The following is a 20520-nucleotide window of genomic DNA, read 5'->3' on the forward strand; positions in this document are numbered from 1 at the left end:
CAAACTTTAAAACAGCAGCCAGTATTAGGAAGGGCAGTAGGAGAGGTGAACAGGCACATTGGAACCATGGGAACATGTAAATTGACCACTGTCAAACCAGTGTAAATTTCTTGGTTTCTCATGGAAAACATTTTATCCACATATTTTCCTCCCAAACATATATCCAACACTGTCTTCAATATATGACTTTGTTGGTAACTTTTAGAACAGGAATAGCGCGTTTATTCCTGCCTCACCATTGCTGTAAAAAGTTATCTAGATGATTTCAAACACTTTCTTCAGCTCTACTATAAGCTGCCAGTCAGACTTCTGCATTTCATCCCTGAACCAGTCCTTCAGAGCATCGATGGACTGACGACTGATCTGTAACACACAAGACAAACCCATCAGAAATGCACACGCGTATTAGTAAAGGCAGCTTGTAGCACGCTGGAAGCAGTTCATCTGAAGAACGGGCATCAGTCTGCACAGCGGGAAAGCTCCTCCTAATCCCAGTTTTGCTACTGATCTGCTGCATGACCCATCCCATCCGTTTCCCTTCCGTTCTCCTCACATCCCTCACCTGGGTCTTCAGAGACAGCAGAAGCATAGACCATCTTGCACAGTAAAGCCTGTGACGGGAGAGGACCTCCCGCCTCCCTCAGTGCCCATGGCACCAGCACCACCTCCCAGTCTCTGTCACAGGCCCTACGTCTCCCAGTGGAAAGCCCCTGCGGCTACTCACCCCCCATTTGTGGGGACAAGCCCCCAGTGTGTGGGCGGCAGGGGGCATCTTATGACACAGTAACTAAAGCAGTTTGGGATGTGGAGAGCCGTGGCTTTGCTTCTGACAGCAGAAAACTGAGCAAGGGATCATCTCCTCATCCAAGCCCGGCATTCCAGAATCAGAGCAACTGCAGTATTGCTATTTATTGCACAATTTCAAAACTAGGCAAACACAATCGCGCTGTAATGCCACGGGGGACTGCTAAGCTGTTCTGAGCACCAGCTACATACAACCATATGCAAATAGCTCATTTAGCTTTTTACCCTCTCAGGTGCAGTAAGCTGCAAGATATTTTCAGCTGCAGTACATCATTCCTTGGGTCCTCTTGAGGGGAACTACTACAAACCTCCAAACAAGGCTACAGAGAAACTGAGCTGAGCAATGCCCCACACGAACCATTCCCAGTATCTGTCAGTGTCTGACAGAAGGTTCCTAGCGTATGTTTTTCAGGCTTCATGCAGCATTTCCCCTTCACGCAAGCTATCACGGTCATAAGCCCTCTCCAAAATGCAGATTGCTTTTACCTTACTGACGAGGATATCTGTTGCTTCAAAATGTCGTCCATACATTTTAGGTGATTCACCAGGAATAGGTTCTATTTTCACACATACTTCTTGGCCTTTTTTTGCAACCTCCACTGGCTTATGGTTTACTTCAATACTTGTAACTATTCCGATTTCAACAAACTGCAATACAATGAAGAAGCTGTAATACACATCCACAAAGCCTCTGTGCACGCATGCTCTTCTCTGAAATCTTGTTTATATACACAGACTTGCTCGTATGAAGCACTGCGCTGTCGCAGTGGCCGCCTCAGAACTGGCAAAGCAAAACAGGCTGCACTGTAAGCACATCGCACTGAAAAGGGCAGTGACATCAACACATCCACAGATCATCCGGGATATCAATTTGTTAGCCCTTAAAAGCATCAGGAGTTGACTTCCCCCCCTTATTAGCCACCAGGAATGACAACTTTGCTCATTACTTCGTAACACAATACACAAATTGCAGCAGGGGAGGGAGGGAGGAAGGCTGACCCTCTAGGGGTCAGGTACCCTCTAGCCATGCTTCCGGGCAGTGCCCTGCGGCAGTCCGGAGGCTGTGCCCCACCCCCAGGGCTCAGCTCTGCTTCAGCAGAGACCAGCAAGACGGCTTATCACCAGGAAAGAGACTTGATCCACAAGTCTGAATGCCATCTCCTACCAAAACTCTGTACACCAGGGAAAGGTGTGCGTTTCCTGGTGCACCGTCCCAGGAACTACCAGATAGATCAAACGTCCAGTGGGAAGACGCACGTACTTACGTTTTTGCTAGGTACACACATGGGAGTCCCCTGCTTCACCTGGCCAGCCTCCACAACTACGCCCATCACTATTGGGTCACGAGAGTTGAAAATGAACTGAGGGAGTATTTTCATCTTGCAAGGAAATACTGCTATATGCCTGGAAGATGACAAAGAAAAGGCATTTTGAAATAGACCTTGGAATGGTGTACACAACATTAAGAGTTCTGTCTTCTCCCACGCTTCTTGGGCATTTATTCCAGGGGAGTCCCTTGGGGAGACATCGAGCAGGAAAAAAAATATTTTCCAGTCTTGCTAGTTCTAGTCAATACTTGATCTTTAAGAACTACAGGGAACAATAATCAAGCATGGCTGGCATGGGTTTTATTTTGACTGGCTTGGACAGTCAACTGAGACCAAGACCAAAGGAACAGTAATTTCACAGTATAATTATAGTCTCAGAAGAGCGCAGAAAGAGAAATATTATTGCCTCAACCCATCACAAGGACTCCAAAAATTCAAATTTTTGTTTGTAAAGGGAACAAATATGTTCAAATGCTGAGGCATACAAACTCTAATTGGGATCAATATGAAATGAAATACATTTTCGTTTATTTTGTCTGTCCTTACTTCATTGAGGATCAGCCAATGACACAGACCCCAAAAATTAATTTTGGGTCCCTATAAATTCTTAAATAATTACATATTCACGTTACTGCCGTCAGAATTAAGCCCTATACAGTGGAATTGCATAAATATGAAACAACAGAATCCAAATCCCTTTAGTTTTGTTTTCTTAACTCTGCAAGACTGACCCATCTGTCACAAACTAGGAACAGAAGCCAAGTACACAAAGCAAACTGTAATAAAAACGCTCCATATTACATGAGTTTTAGCTAAATCTTACAACTGCTTCACAGTTTTCACCCTAGTAAGCCTAATCCCAGGGGTAAACGGTTACACTGGAGTTATTGTCCTATCCTCTTCTTCCTTTCCTTCCTTCCCATCAGAACTACAGGCTAAATAATAATATGGAAACAAGAAGTTAAATGCAATTTCATTTCTAATAAGACAATTAAGAGACAATTATTTGGGAAGCATAAAGAATAGGATTGCTTTTACTTACTTGAATTCATCTTGTTTCTGCTTTTTGTAGTCTTGTCTATACTTTGTGAAGGCATCAAATAAGTGATAAATTATTTCAGCACTAAAAATTCGAACTCCTAAACTATCAGCCATTTCCTGTGCATCACGTTCAATCCTCACATCAAATGCTAGAATGACTGCGTATCTGTAAGTGAAAATAAGTCAAACAGTTTACTAGATGGATCATAGAACCAGCGCTAAGGAGGGGCCCCCCTGAAACGCCACCGTGCATTTATCAACGTAGTAAAGCAAAGAAGTTACTTACTGTGGGTCATGCTCCAACATAACTGATGCCTTCATAACGTCTTTTTTGTGGACAGGACCTATATTAATTCCTGAATACTGTTGAAGAGGAAAGCCACACAAATCAGTCACTAATCTTTCTGAGTTGAGAGGAAACAGTTACGAACTAAAACGTAGAAATAACATCAGATACAGCACAGAAGAACTTACTGGCACTTCTGATGTTTTAAGAAATTCAAGTAATGCTTCTAAAGAGCCTAAAGTAGAAGCCTGGACATAAACACCTTTCTCTTCTAATTTGATTGCATTCAGTGTTTGCTTGAGTTCGTGTATTAGTTCATCCTTTAAAAACACAAAAAAAAAGGGGAAGGGAAGAGAGAAAAAAAGCAAGTTTTAGTTCTACTGCTACTTATGCCTCAGGATACAAAGTTCTTCTGTTCATGACAGCCATACTGTACTGACAGGTACTGACATACAGACTTGCAGTATAGGCCATACACAGCCCCGTGATGCACAGCTGCTTGTGTATGGCATTAGAAAAGCCTGAACTGGACTTGAGGATTTTGCAAGAAGGCGATCACGTAACACAAAGCAGATGCCCATCTGGGAAGTTAGTAACATTTCGCTGCAGACTGCACATCGCTCTCCCCAGCACTGCAAGTTCTTACTAGTGAGACTGAGTGAACGCACGCCCCAGGGCCTGTGGCCCTGTCTTTGGTTGCCCAACTGAGCATCATCAATAAAAGCAGACACTCCTAAAAGCGCGAGCTGGAGAGGACTCTGAATGCTCTTTAGGTCTAGGTATACCTAAAACAGAGGATACAAGACCAGCAAGGCCACCTTGCTGCTTCCAGACAATTTTAGAATACCATTTTTTAAGAGGCCATGCCTTTTAAACCCACTCAGTCTTTTCCCCTGCCAGATGAATGGGTGCTGCCTTTTACCTTAAGCCCTCACATATCTACTGCTCGTACACTTTACATACATACTTACATGTTCCCAGAAAAAACAGTCCGTATGTGGAGGACCTGAAAGATTAACCTCCCTTTACAGGCAAAGATAAGTAGACAGAAGGCCAAAGTAAAACTGTGGTTACAAGTAAGCTATCAACATGTGAGCTTCCCTTTTAAACTAGCTTCCTGACTTTAGAGAACAGGAACATCTCATCTCAATTTTGGTTTTAAGATAGCTGCGTTCTTTCCTCTGCCATTTTTAAAGTGTAAGTCACAGAAGAAATTTACTAAATAAGACTTAAATCAAGCTTTGAAGTTATGATGGTTTGAAGAACTTTACTAGCAGATATTTGCCTAATAAAATTTAATTGAAATATATGCATAAATTACTATAAGTACCAAATCAGTAATTAACATGCAGTCAAACTATGCTATGGTACTTGTTTTCAAATCTTATTCTACCAGCAGAGACACCCCAGCAAAATATCAGGGAAAAGCTAAGGGTCAAGATACTAAAGCCATCACCACACCAACGCTTCATCACATGGACACGAGGCTACAACACATTAATGTAACAGTTTTTAAAACGCAACCAAAAAAAAGCACGTTACTTGCATACTGAGCACTCAATATTTGAACGAGCTGCTTCACCAGAGAACTGTTACCCTCAGTTTATGTGTCTTAATTCAACATCAGCCATCTCACCTTGAGAACTGGGACTTCATCCTCTTTATAAGCTACAAGCAATGGCAAACCAGCCAATGTTTTTTCCAAGTCTTTCCCAAGAATCTTCACGCCTTGAGCAGCAACAACCTCTTTGTGCTTTTCATACTGGTTCTGAAAAGGAGAACACACAACAGCAAAGAGTTCACAGAGATGCTACACAGCAACACAGAGCAGTGCTGAGCAGGTAAAGAACTTGCCACCAGCCAGCACAGCAGAGAGCATGACAGTGACGTCCGGCAGCTCCCCCATCTTTCATTAGTGATTTTCTCTACTTTGCATTTGCACGTTTCGGTCCTCGTGCTCCTCTCCCTTCAGATACCCACCCCTGCCAAGGGGGGCAGGGCAGAGGGAGTCATCTGAAAACAGAGGAGAAGGCCAAAAAGGAATGCACGCTAGAAAAGAGCAAGCACTGATAGCAGCTGCTCACTGAACCCACAAATTCAGGCCCATAGGGAAGAAAGGAGAAGATGCCGACAGCTCAACGAAAGTACCAAAGCTTAGCGAATACAGCCCGAGGCTCTGTGCAGGAAGAGCTGTCTCATTCTCCCACTGGAGACCTCTCATCCAGCCTTCTCATGTACACAGTTCCATGCTTAATTTCCCAGGTGCTCCTCCCCACCCAGGGGAACCTCGAAGATCCCCTCCCCACTCAGGGCACAGCTTTAACGCATCACAGAAGCGGTTATTTCTGAAGACCATTAAATCAACATTGGAGGGATTTTTCTGGTTTGTTTCTTCATTTCTTTTGTTTAGGAGTTGTCCCATCCTTTTCTTGAAACTGCAAGGCAGCTTCCTTCATCCGTAAGCACTTTGTTTCTGCAAGCCTCTATTCTTTAGCCCTCCACCCCAAAATTTGGGTCTTATTTCAAGGATGACAATTCCCTACAGACAGGCCAGGTTCCCAAATCCAGTGTCCTTCATCGTGGTGCTAGTACCCTGTATTCCATCTTCCCCCAAAGTGCAGAAACTCATCTGAAGATCTTGTTGAGAGGAACCTGTGATCTGTTACGTTGCTATGGAGTCCCACAAAAACCCTTCAGTCTCACAAGAGTTTCATACACCAGTTTATCTTCTGCTTTGAATAAAGGGAAGCAAATAGACCGAAATGCTTTCCATTCATTCCTCACAGTACCAGAAGGCATTCAACAGCTTCCAACAAAGCAGAGAACACAACCTAAGCATAAATGTCAATTTTCCTTTTGCCCCTCTCTAGCCATTATCAAGTTATGACTGTAAAGCCACACTCCATAGTGAGAAGCCTGACACAGATTCTCCAAGGCAACTGCCCTGTGGCTCTTGTCTTTCTGTTAGAAGCAGGCCAAAAAGCCCTTGCTCAGATTCCACATCAATGTCCATACTGCATCCCCTCAGCACCTCTGAGGCCACAATGGTCTCACAAGACAGAATCACCATGGCAGAGAAAAACCGCCAACATCAACCCAGGCCCAGCAATTATTAGTATTACTTTACAAGATGTCGCGCTTTTTAAGTTTGCAGGAAGGAACTAGATTAAACACCAAGGGCTACAGTGGCCTGCAGGGACACAGTTCTCCAATGAAATGAAGCACACCACAACTGTTACGGCCTTAGATTAGGACTCCGACACTACTTTTCCAACTCTAAATCAAACATTTAAAGCCTGTCCTATTACACTCACTTAGTGTGGTTTTCTTTGCCTTAAGCAAACCTGTGCAGACACTTATACCTTCCCTTTTAAATAGGAAAATCAGAGCAGCTCTTTTCATCACCTTTGAAATGTATGTATTAATATTAATGTACACATTAATGTATTTATAGCCTTTTGTTTCTGTGGCTCTCCCTCCTCCTTTCATGGAAAGCAATACACACAGGATCTCAAATTCAGTGTCTCTCCCTAGTCTATTAAGACTAGGGCAGCAAAACCTCCAATAACTCTTGAAAAATGACAAAAGGCTGGAGATTCTACAGGGGTCCTGCTCATCACCACTCACCAACTACTCTTAGAAACTCACTGGTTCACTTTTCTGAAATCTAAGTGTATATGATTAAAAAAACCACTTTTACTAGTAATATATACTTTAACTCAGAAGGTACACTAGAAAGTACACTAGTGCACTCCAGCATACCAGTACAATCCAGTTTCCATTTTAGATGGGTATCTCCCTCTCACACCTAGCCACAACGTGCCTGAATCCCTTAGCAAAGCATACACATCTTAATACTCACTGCAAGGCAACTCCTTGATCCTTTTCTTAGCCACTGTTAGAACAGACACACCAACAGGTATATACAAGTACATTCACAAAAAACACTAGATGTGCAGCTGTCTTCTCCTTTAAGTCATCCTTAGATACTGCTAATACAACTGCACTCTACTACAGTCATTTTTTATAAAACTTGATTTTTGTTTTCCGATTCTAAATCTTCTAAGTGTCAGTACACTAACCGGTTTCCATACCTTAACTCGTAGCTCCTTCATAGGAGGAGGTAGCAGAAGACCTCTAATCTGAGTTACTATAGGACCTTCTACCCCAGGAACAATAATCGTATCTCCTTCTTTCAGGCGTCCATTAATTAAAATAACATCTATGGTAGTGCCCATGCCTGGCAGTGCTTTAACCTGAATAAAAGGGGAAAAAAAGTTACTCCCTATTTAAATACTTCAAACACACCTTTTTTACCAGGAAGAAGGGGACAGGGAAGGGAGCAATTTCCAGATGAAGAACAGCTGCTGAATTACCTCCATTACTTGAGCTCTCAGCTCCTGACACTCAGCCAGTCTCTTGGTCAGCATAGTTTGCGTTAGCTCAACGAGAAGAGCTATCAGACTTCCCATGCCATCCCCTGTGTGAGCAGAGGTAGGTACAAGAGAAACAAAAGTGCGGGGATCCTTATTCTCATAAAACAAGGCAGCGTTCAAGCCCTGGAATCAGGATTAATAGTTATACAGGGAAAAGTATATATATACACACACACACATCAGTATTAACAATAACATTCAACCCCAGTCATTTTAAATCCCAATTTAAAGCAAAAAAAAAAAAAATTGTTACTGACAGCATGCTATGGAACATGAAGCCTCAACCCACTCTTGGAAGCAGTATGGGATAACTCTACAAAGCTAATTACCACATCTAGCTTCTAGACAGCATTGTACGTTGCCAACAGAAGTTCCCAGAACTGATGTGATTCATGCCCTGCCAGCATCCAAGAGAACAAGAGACAGATGGGATTCTCTCAGGCGATTCCCAAAGAGAAAAAGAATAGGGACAGAAAACTTAATCTGCTATTCACGACTCCATTGACCACACACAGCAATTAGCTGCTACTTTTCTCCAAACTAGCGCTCTAAGGATAGAGCGGTTAGAAGAGATTAATTTAACAACAACAAAGTTTGGTTTATGAGAGGTAAACACCAATGTGCCAGAAAAGATGAGACAGTTTTCTCCATATCCCAAGATGTTTTGTGGAAAGAAAAAAAAAAAAAAACCAAAACAACAAAACCCCAGCCACACAGACAAACCACACCACCCACCCTCTTCGCTATCACTTCTGTTAATCAAAGAACCTTGAATATTCCAGCCTACCTGTTTTGCAAATTCCACTATGATAGCTTTTGCACGTTCTTCAAATTCATCTTTTGTATTCTTTTTCTGCTTCTTTAAGGTGACAGCTACATCTGTATCTGGACTTTTTTTCCAGTCATATAACCTATCAATCTTGAAAATACAGCAATATGTTATCTTACGCAGCTTACTAAAGGGCATCTTTATGCTTATGCCACATCATCTGAGAGAAATACTTTACCAGCCAGTGTAGCTAGCCATCTATTTGCTCCAGCAATCAAATTATTTTTTTTTATTTGCTTTAGCTGCTATATTTTTCTCTGTTTATGTATTTAGCCAATGTTGGACAGTATTTCATGATAGCAATATTACTTCAGGTTTTAAAAATTCAAGTTACAATAATCTAGGGTCATATGGGAAAAGCTTATATGCATTAATTACATTTAAGGTAAAACATTCAGAAGAAAGAGACCCACATATAGCTTCACATACACAAAAAAAACACATGAAGGGTTGTTTTTTTTCTGAAAAGAGACTGTACTAGTTTTACAAAGAACTTTTAAAACTTACTGGTGAATTTGGACCCTTTCCCATGTTGCTACTGAGAAGGGATCACAGGGGGGTTGTTCAAAAGACAACTGCATACTTCAGATATACTTCCCTAAGTAAGTTTTCAAAGCAGGATGGACTTACTCCAAGAAACTATTACATTTGCTGTACATGACCAAACTACATCTTTAGAAAATGGATTATAACCTGGTCAAACGATACAACTATAACCTGAAATGCAAGAACTTTTGGCTATTTAACCTCAGGCTCACTGTAGGCCTTAACACCTTTCCATTCAATAGCTTTTTAAAAAGCAGCCGTCTTCAGCAACGAGATAATAGCATCCACAGTTCCAAAAACCTTCAATCTTAATGCTCATTTCATTTTTTAAAGCATAGTGCAATTTTTACACTGCACATGAACGCGCTTCTGTTAAGTTGTCTGTCAGCATGTCAGATAACATCCCAAGTCATTGGTCATGAGTAAATTCCTTATTATAATTCATGTAAGTTATCACAAACAGCCAGCACAATTTCTCACGCACAGGATTTCTAAAAGCAAGGCTGAAAATAACTGGCTTTACCATTTAATATTGCAGAGCCTGAAATAATTCCCACCAGTGATTAACATATTACTGTTCCATGATCTTAAAAGCCAGCTTGTCCTCAAGTCCAACCAATAAGTATCAGTAGCCAAAATAAAGTAAGACTTTTCAACATGAAGCTTGTCTTTCAGTTTTATCAGAAAATGCACACAAATCCATGTGAGTAGGTGCAAGAAAAAAAAAACAAAAACCACACAACACACAATCAAAGTACAACTTCCAGAAGTGTGAACCATATGTGGAAGATACATAAGGTACAGAAACTTAGCAGTAATGACTCTGACAAGAACTGATAGATTGTTCTGCAAAACTCCTGTAAGGCCACTGGGGTTATCAAGGACATGAAAAATGCAACAGGGAGGACCTAAGAACCACTGCTTCAGACTTTATACAAACGATTCAAGTTCATGGAAGAAACCAGAAAACTGTCAGATGCCAAACACGCTATTAGAGTAAAAAGCTATCTTACCTTGTTGAGAGCTACTATAAAGGGGCATTTCTTAGATTTCAACAGATTTATTGATTCAATTGTCTGTGGCTCCAAACCATGCATGATGTCAACTACAAGTATAGCAATATCACAAAGTGAGCTTCCCCTATTTCTTAGATTGCTGTGGCATTGAAAGAGGAAAAAATACAAAACAACAAATAAGTCATGTAGCAACAGAACTTTAATACAAACACCAAATACAATGTCAAACAACATTTGACCAACAAAAAGCTAGCGATGATCAAGTAGTTATTTTTCACCTCAAGAATGTAAACTATAAAAAAAAATTCAAATCACAGTGTAAATTCCATTTAACAGAATATATTAGAGTATGTGTAAGCAAAAATATGAAACTATTATTATCCCAAGGGTTTTCCTATTATTATATACCTTTACAAGTTAAGGTATATTCTGTTTGGTTTTTTCCGAGTGAGAACTGAGAAGGTTACAGTGAAATACAGGAGTGCAAAATCTGAACAAGATGGTTTATTATATATACAAAATACTATATAAACACTAAGATTATCAGACATCTTTGATGCCAAACAAAACCTGGCTGGAAGATGAAAAGTTGTAAGCGGTAAGATGCCAAGGAACCAACCAAGTGCCCTAAGAAGTGGTATTTCAATGCTTGCAGAAGTTGATGTTTAAGAATGTCACATCACTCTTAATCCTTCTGTTTGGGGATTTCACCTGAGCACTACCTCAGTGAGTACAGCTGTGCATATCATGTTTTAAACTTAAAGGTGATTTAGTGGCTTGCCTGCATGCCACTGCTGTTCCTAGACAGTATATGATCTCTGCTAATAATCAGCTGATTATTTTTTACAATTTATTTTCTTACAATTTATTACAATTGATAACTTCCAGTCTTATGAACTTAGTTACCTTAACTGGGACACTATGATCTGGAGGCTAGAACACAAGTTTTAATTGTTCATAGCAGAGCACTTAGGTCCCCTGAAATCCTCTCCTTTTCTTCTCCAGCTAGCTTCCTGCTTACACTAACTATTGAGAAAAAAAAAGTTATTTACCTGCTTTTTCAGATATTCATGGCTCAATTGGCAAGAGGACAGAAAACTAATCAGCTATAAAAGGCCGGCAATTAAACAGATATAAAAAGCACCTGCCAAGTAAGCAAATCTACTTACTCCTGTACTTTAGGGGAGCAGGGTTGGTTGTTTGTTGGGGTTTTTTTTGTTTTGTCTTGTTTTGAAAATGGAGAAGAAACACAAAGGATTAGGCAAACACCTAGCACTTTGTTTAAAATATATCCAGATGCTTTAGCCATTACTTCTGGGAAGTACTATATTGTGAGAAAACATTACCTGAAAGACTCATGTCCTGGAGTGTCGATTATCAGCATGCCTGGAATTTTTATGTTCTCTCTGTCAAACTAACATTCCAAAACATTAGCCATCTTGTAAAGATTACACAAGACAAAAAATAAAACCCTAAGAGCTGGCAGCATAACTGACAAAATTCAAAAAATTCAGATACATATTTTAAGAAATGCCACCACCCTCCATAAATCAAATCAGTCAAAGCTCATTTCAATATTTTTTAAAAAAAAAAGGATGCAGCACGTTCCCCTATGTATCAACTGACCATAAGCCCAGCTTAAAATTTGTAAGACAAGGCAGAAAAAATAGGAAAAAAAGAGGAAAGAATAGTTCAGACCAGTGAGATTTATCATCCTTGTCTTGAACATTTCCTCCTCTCCACTGACTTCACACATTTAATAAATTGAGTAAAATCTTGCAAAAAGCCATCACTACCAAGGGTTTTGAGTCAGCTGGTGCTGCAAGCAAAATAGAATATAGTATCCAAAACTAGAAATACAGAACTGTCACTATTTCTGCAACACAATAAAATTCATCACCAAGGAATTGGCCCAATTTCAGCACACACAGTAAAACGGTACGTTTTTAACAGAAAATATAGTCAGTAAGTTTCAAAAGTCTCAATTTACAAAACATTGACAAATAAGCAGTTTATGTAGGTATGTGTACCATCTAGAACAGAGTAAGCAGTATTTGTGTATTTTTCTGAAGAAATGGCAATGCATATTAGCTGAAACCAAACGTATCGACTAAAATTAAAAATGAGACAGGCTCCCCTTTGAGGAGGAGGGGAGGATAGGAATTAAAAAACAACCAACCCCAATATTCCAGTCGGGGGGAAAAGTACATCTGCCCACGTCAGGAAGTCTCACATATTTAAAAAAAACCAAAAACCACACCTAAAAAAACAACCAGTCTTCGAAGTGCGATAACTTACATTTTTCACCATCTTAGTTTGCTCATTAATAGCTTCAAGGGGAACATTAGTCGCACCAATCTGCTGAGTGATACCACCAGCTTCACTGTCCTGTACATGAGTATGGCGGAGCTAAAAACAAAACAAAAAAAAAACCAACACAGAAATACTTAGACGTATGAGACCAAAATCATCTCTTTGAGTACACTTCAATTCTTTCTATTTTCAACCAAAAAAACCCACATGCATAAACAAGATTCCCCATCTCACCTTATCTAAAATTTTGGTCTTGCCTGTGTCTACATGCCCCAGGACACAGATAACTGGTGCTCTAAGTTTTTCAGTGTTCACATTTTTGCTGTTTTCAGCTCGCCGCTTCTATGTAAGAGACACATAAAAATTGGTAAGTATAAACCAAAAAAAAAAAAAAAAAAAAAAAACACAGCTCACCTCTTGACTTGATTACATACATAAAACATAGTTAACTGTGGGACTTAAAATTTTCAAGGCATTTCAAGGTCTGTAATCCATCTTTTGGCAAATCAAAAATGTACAACAGTCAAGGCTTTTTTGTTTGGTTTTGGTTACAGTCTAGTAGGCAAAGTTATTATATCCACTAACATATAGGTTTGTTGATGGTGCATTCTGAAGCAGCATATTGGGTAAGGAAACTGAGGACATTAGCAGCCACAAAAATGTTGAACGGTTTGGAAATACATCTTTTAAAACTCTGAAATATCTGCTTTCTCCAGGAGGGGGAGAGGTGGTGGGAACGACACCACCACTGACGTGCACATTCTTTGGGATCAATTTATCCACAATCAAGTACTTTAGCTTTAGGAAAAAAACAGGCCTTTTTTTCTTAATTAACCCAATTTCTGGTCCTGCCTAAATATTAGTCGTGACACAGCCATCATTTTGACAAATATGTCTAAAAGGCCTTTCAATGAACTGAAGTTGTTTCTAAGACAACACAAGAGTCCAGCTGTTCAAATAGAGCTGTATCTCAATACCTCAATTCTCCGTTTAGCTTTGTCATAAGCGCGCTCTTCCTTAGTACGGTCATCATCAGAGTCGTACTCAGAATCAGAGCTAATATCTTTGCTGGGTTTTTTTTCCATAGATTGTTTCCCAATAGCTTGGGAGTCTGCCTCTCTCTCATCTGAAGTCTTTTCATCGTCATCTTCACTCCCTTCACTGTCTTCAGATTCTTCACTTTCTTCTTCCTCTTCCTCCTCCTCTTCTTCTTCCTCCTCGTCCTCCTCCACTTCGTTTTGTTCTTTAACTTCAATGTGGACAGGTTTGCTCTCTGTCAAAAAAAAAACCAAACCCAAAATCTAAAGTAAAAATTCTCTATTAAATTCATACTTGTGGGGAAGAGGGAAAGAAAGAAACAAAGAGAGGCTACTACCGAAGGGTGAGGACTGAGAGTAGGTTCCATTCAAGAAGTGTTAGTCAGGATCATTTTTCAACTTTCAATATAAAAAAGCGTTTCATGTTCAGAGCTGCTGAGTTATTTTTAAAATCTGTACAAGCAGAGTGAGTTTGGGGCAGGGGGAGCAATGATACTATCAGCACACTTGCACTTGACATCATTTGTGAATATTCAGATAAAGTGATATTCTTTAATGCTGTGTGCACTTTACAAAGGAATAAATGCACTAACACTTTTAAACAGAAAGGCAAAATGCTGTAAATTCAACACAATATGGATTCGGTGTATTACTGATCAGGAATGCACATTTAAGCAGAAGTAACAATCCGAAAAAGTGGTTTCTTCTACATCTTTAAAAATCTCACCTTAAAGTTCTCCTAGACTGTTCAGAGAAGATTAATATTTTTCCAAGGAATTCTTCAGTAAACAAATACAAAGAACTACCAAAAAGTAATTTTCTTTCTTTGAAAGCTTCCCATTTATCAGACTTGTGAAATCACATGAGACAAGCTAATGAACACTTTAAAGCCATGCATTCGCTTTCTTACAGAGCTGCTAGAAGCCACACTGCTCTAAGAAATTAGTTATGTTTTCTTGCTATGCTGAAAGTCCCTCAGCTTAGTAATACACTAAATCTAATTCCCAGGAAGGCTCTTTTTCCAGATCACATTGGCAGGTCCTTCAAATCCAAGCAGCAAGAAGTGGAATGTGACATTCTGCCCAGGACAGTGGTAACAGACTGCAACAGACTTTCAAGAAGGCGAGCAGCCTTCTTTTACTCCAAGTTGAAAAGTCCAGCACCACAGGAACACACACTTGTGCTGAAATAAAAATCCATACTGCTGTACTTATATGTAATGTATATAAAGCATTACACTTGAAAGGACAGGTGCTGGAAGTATAGGGCTGAGCAAGACCAAAAAAAAAAAACAAAAAACCCTTGATGAATTGTCTTTGATCTTAAGAAATAATGAAGACACATCATGGAAGTGCTAAGAACAGTAATCAACTCCTATTCATGAAGACTAGAAGCAGTATGGCTTTCTCCACCACTAGGAAGAAAACACTTGAGAAGTTATCCCTGCATTCTTGCGCAGCTCTAACTGCCCCATACACATTGCTTTTGGCCACAGACAGAATATGGACTTTGGCATATATGTGCAGGAATATTAATGTTCTGGCAATTCTTCCCTTTCTTCCACACCTACCTCTCAGAGAAGCAGATGAGAGGAGATATCTAGAACTTACTATAATGCGTGCACACTAACCTTTACACTATCTTAGTCCCCACTTCTTTGAGAACTTGTCTCAAAGATAATCTCCTAGATGTTGCCAGATTTGTGTAGTAAAACTTCTATGGCTTTGTAATGGTTACCAGAGAAATACAGTATGAGGTAAAAAGTTTCCCTAAACTCCCAGAGGTGGTTTAAGCACATATTAAGAGGAGAGGATTTTTATTCCCCTAAAAACAAACAAAAGAATCCAAATTATTTATTTTAGGTGAGAACTGCACATATGAGTATTTCTAAAGGGTCTTCTTGAGCAGCATTTGTGCAAGTTTTGAAAGCTCTACCTCTGAGAAGAGGATCTTATATCTATTTCTTATCTCACTTGCGTCACAATTTAGCAAATGCAGCAGACGGAGGGAGAATCCAAATCCAGTATTGTTTTCCACAGCATCCTGGTTTCAGCTAGGATGGAGTTAATCTTCTTTTAGTAGCTACTGTGTTTTGGATTGGGTATGAGAAGAATGTTGAGGAATGTTGATAAACACATTGTTTTAGTTGTTGCTAGGTGATATTTACATTAGTCAGACTTTTTTGGCTTCCCATAGAAGCTGAGAGGGAGCATAGACAGGACAAGCTGCCCAAAAGCAATACTGCATACCATAGATGTCATGCTCAGTATATAAATGGGGGTTGGCCAGTGGGCAAGGATCTGCAATCACTGCTCGGGACGGACTGAGCAACTGACCCTCAGGTGGTGACAGCAATTTGTGTTGTACTATTTTATTCTGTATATTCTTTTACCATTATTATTATTTTCCTTTTCCTTTATTGTTCTATTAAACTGCCTTTATCTCAACCCATGAGTTTAGGGGGTTTTTCCCTTTCCCCTCCTTTTCTCCCTCTTCTCCCTGCCCTACCTGAGGAGAAGGGGGGGGGGGGGTGGTGTTGGGGAGCGAGCAAACAGCTGCATGGTCTGAGTTGCCAGCTGGGGTTAAACCACAACACAGAGGAACAAAAGACTCAGCCCAGAGAAACCTCTCAATCAGAAAAAGTATCCATTTGGTATTTACATGCCCACCTTTCTCTCCATCTTCATCACTAACCATAGCTTCCCAGTCATCCAAACCCCCATCTTCTGTTTCTTCTTCTTCCTCCTTTTCTTCTGAAACTGAGAAATTCAACATTAAAGAAAAAGAAACAGCCCAGCAACACAAAACACTTTTATATGCCCTTGACATATCAACAAACACAGCTTTCAAGTTTGCTGCTACCATAGTTCTACTAAATTATCTCCATATCCCCTAAACAGGAAGTGCTGCATACTTAAGAAAAAATCTTCAGTTCTCTCCACAAAAATCTTGTAGTGCTAGCATCTTTGCCTAGCAAAACTTATTTTTGTAAGACACAGCTAAACTACTCATCTAGTTCCTGTCTATCATGCAAGTGCCAGCATAATGCATGCCACACAAACCTCTACCACAACTACATTCCTTGAAAGGAGCTGCCCAATTAACAGTTAGCCATGTGTAACAAAGTGACAGAGAAACAAGTTGGGTTACAGTATTAATTTTAATTAGTAGGAAAACAACAAATTGTCTATAAAAAGTGCTATTTTAGGACTCCAGGTGCCTTAACATAATCATACCATGGATTCCAGAAGTATTAAATATATTCATTCCAGAACGAATTCAGTCAGATATATGAAGAGACTGCAGCTCTTAACAGACAAATGGAAAAATGCAAACTCTCAACCTTTTCCAAAAGAGGCATTAAACAATATACATGTTGCAGCACATGGAACATCACGAAATTCCAGCTCTTTGAAATGAAGTGTAAGTCCAGACTGCTAGAACATTAACTGGGAACTAATGTTCTGCCAGTGAGCCCTTCTCTTTTATGGCAAAGGAACTGCTCCTTCAAGAGTTAAGTCAAGCTAGAATCAGAGTACACATTCAGCTTTATTTTCAAAAAACTGGAAATTCTGTCAGTATTTGTCTGACTTAAGAATCAGGGTAAAAATTGAAACAGTTTCCTTGCTGAGGAAGAAGTCCAGTACAATGTGATTTTGCCAAAACAAGCACTGTGTGTATGCAAAAATGAGGGCAATCATTTGATATGCTGATACTCAGTTTCACAAGTTAACTCACATCCACTGCATTCAGCATTTGTGAAAGCAAAACATCTGGCATCAAGAATACAATCACTGAATATTGCAGTATTTATACTAGAAAGCAACATATTTGCCCCCTACCCCCACCTAACCACTGACAAAACAGCCTTTTAGAAAGGAAATGAAAACTCAAGCGACCTAATCATAAGGCGCTGAACGTGCTTGAGATAGTTGCCTAAACCAATTAAACACTGGAGTCCACCCAGAATAAGGGACCTTTACAGTCTCATTCTGAAGCTTCATGCCTTTTTATTCCATAAAATTCCATCAGTTCCTCCATTAGGGAAAAAAAAAAAAAAAAAGGCAGCAACTACCTCAAGAAAGGATAGCCACTCAGCCCCTATCCAACAAGGTTATGATACCTACTATGCAGTACTGCCACACAGTCTTATGTGTTTTAAATTTATTAGCATTACTACTAACCTGGCTCTACTGGAAGGGGAGTCTCTTCTTTTACCAGTGTTTCCAGTTCTACAGCATCTTCAGCTGGGGAAGTTACCTCCAAACTTTCTGAAATTGCAAGAAAGCAAATTGGTTGCTATATTCTTCCAAGGTGCAAACCAACTTAGTTACATATGCAGCTTCACATTTAAGTTCTATTTTTAAGTTGTGCTGTTACAAGTAAACAAAACCTGAATTTATTTAATACCAACCTAGCTCAACTCCCACTTACTGAGCTAAAACAAAAGTTAGAGCATGAGCATATGGCTGATTTGAAAAACACTTGGCTTTCTAAGCAGTTTGGATTTATATGATAGGTCAGTTGCTGCCTAAGAGGATCAGTATTGCTTTTGAACATTAAAAAAAAAAAAAAATCTCATTTTCTCAAAAGACAAGAGAAAATTAAGTAACAGTAATGAACTACCCGTTCTTTCTCTACTGTTCCATATTAAAAAAAAAGTCACTGATAATCCAGAGAAACACTGTTCTCTATTCTTTACACAGACTCCTAAGTGGTAAGTAGCCACATAACTCTCATGTCGAATGGAGGAAAAAAAACCACCTAAATAACAAAAAAACTGACGCAAGGGGGGGTTGTTTTGTTTAAACTAAGGAACAGTCTTGAGAAGAGCCACAGTAATACCCCCACAGACACACCACAAAGCACAAAACTAAAAAACTCTGACATGTTCACTTTATATCTAACCAATGCAGTAAATTCTAAGTTTTCAGAAATGCAAACTCTCTGAAGGACTATGCCCTGGAAACTGAAAACTGGTTTTATATAAAAAAAGCAAACAAACAAAAAAATCTCTTTAACTTAAGACAAGCACAGGATCAATCCCCTTTCATCCTGGGACATCAGCCGACTTAGTTTACAAATCATTATTACCTAAACTACATTGTATTTAACCTATATATACAGGCAAAGCATTCGACCTCACAAGCGTAGAAGGCCTTTATGTTCTATACATCTCCAACATTTAGAAGCTATAAAGAAAATACCCAAGTTGGGAAAAAAAAATAAGTCAAGTAGATTGCAAAACAAAGGATTAGGTGAGCAGTCTTCAAAACAACTTTAGGATCCAATGCATCAGCACTTGCATGTAGGGGGCAGGGGTGTCAAAAGAACCTCAGAGGTGTGCTGACGTTCAATTAGGATTAGCTGATTTATTCCACAAACACCTCCGGAAATGTGACTAATCTATTAAGTATCCCTATATGCACACCACACCTTCTTTACTTTCCGGCTGCTGCTGCTTCTTTTTCTTTTTGTCTTCATATATTGGCCTCTTCTTTGGCACAGAGTCTTTGGATGGCACTTCAACACCTGCAAAAAAATCGTTAGAAAATCCAGGTGATTAATTACTAAACTTAAGATTTAGTTTAAATGAGAACACATTTTCCAGAATTGCAAGGTGGAAGAAGGGAGTGGAAAGTAGGTTCAATGCATATTTTATCCTTTTAAAAAGTCTGATTTTCAAAAGCTGCAAAACTTGAGCAAAGTACAGTTCTTCAGGTACTCTGAATGCTTTCAAAAAGAAGTCAGATTACTAGTGAAAAAAAAAAAACACCCGACAAAAAAAATTCTGATCCTAAGACTCCAGGTTTGAAGCTATCACATACTTACATAGGATTTCATGAACACACATACCTCAAGTTTAACAAGCATATGTCAATTTAAAATCTACTATGCTAAAACTCAAAACCAGTCTGCCAGTCATCCTAGTTTCAGACAATCTGAAGCAGTTAAGAGGCACAGCTCTTCTTAAAAGCTTAAGGTTGTTCAGCAGATAGTATTTTCCCTTTTGCTCAGTGTTTTTTTTTGTTTGTCTGTAAGGGGTTTTTAGGTATTAAAATAATTCCAGGTTCAATTCATCAGCTTCACCTCACCAGAAAGACAGCACTGTGATGTTGGAAGGGATTCAATTTGGTGCAAAGACAATTTAATAATTTAATTACTGCTGCACCTTCTGAAAACACTCAAAATTCCGTCAGGTACTGTGTGATTTAAAGTGTAGATGCGACAAAAATCCAGTTGTGGCAGCATACAACTAGAAAGATTCTAGTAACTACAGAAACAACTGAAGAGAAATGGCCTCTGCGTATGTTTAAGAGCTCCAAACATCTTACTAGCTACAGAGATTCTTACCCTTACACATCTACCTACCAAAATGTCAGACAGCATTCTCTAGAAATACAGAAAGAAGAATACTCAGCACCCAGGAATTAATTTCTTTCCTTAGCCACAAACAAGTTACCAGGAACAAAGCAGGACGTGGGCTTACAATACACTGGATACATTTACTTCATTGCAATGGAAAGAGATCGTATTTGATGGAAAAAGCGGAAGAATCCCTATATACCCTTTTCCTGAAGCAAACACAAGAGGACAATACACTATTCCGGTGGACTAAATAACTTGAGGCAAAACGATGCACTTCCTTAAGCAAGCACATGAATTAATTCAAGAGGATCTGGATCACTGGTCTTAGAAGACCTGCAGCACAGCCCATCTGCTTTTCCTGGCCATCGGACTAAGCAATGGAAAGAAGTGATTTTTTCCTAAGTTTTATAATTGACATCTTTAAACCATAAGTAGAATGTATTAAGAAGCTGGATATTTAAAGTGTAAGATGAGAATACACAGACATTCACACCTACTTAAAAAAGGCGGGGGGT

At 39.5% G+C, this 20520-nt stretch overlaps 1 protein-coding gene across 1 annotated transcript in view; it reads right to left on the bottom strand.

Annotated features, from left to right (window-relative positions):
- EIF5B (eukaryotic translation initiation factor 5B) overlaps window positions 1-20520 on the bottom strand; it is a 26313-nt gene continuing 5793 nt past the window's right edge. The window contains 18 exon segments of the mRNA XM_009883127.1: window positions 1-363; window positions 1291-1452; window positions 2070-2208; window positions 3175-3339; window positions 3460-3536; window positions 3648-3779; window positions 5096-5227; window positions 7554-7715; window positions 7836-8018; window positions 8683-8814; window positions 10284-10425; window positions 11633-11700; window positions 12585-12695; window positions 12834-12941; window positions 13577-13872; window positions 16306-16395; window positions 17821-17907; window positions 19073-19168. Coding sequence (XP_009881429.1) covers window positions 256-363; window positions 1291-1452; window positions 2070-2208; window positions 3175-3339; window positions 3460-3536; window positions 3648-3779; window positions 5096-5227; window positions 7554-7715; window positions 7836-8018; window positions 8683-8814; window positions 10284-10425; window positions 11633-11700; window positions 12585-12695; window positions 12834-12941; window positions 13577-13872; window positions 16306-16395; window positions 17821-17907; window positions 19073-19168 — 2390 coding nt within the window. The 3' untranslated portion in view covers window positions 1-255.

Source organism: Charadrius vociferus, unplaced genomic scaffold (assembly GCF_000708025.1).
Source record: "Charadrius vociferus isolate BGI_N301 unplaced genomic scaffold, ASM70802v2 scaffold92, whole genome shotgun sequence".
Lineage (NCBI taxonomy): Eukaryota > Metazoa > Chordata > Aves > Charadriiformes > Charadriidae > Charadrius > Charadrius vociferus.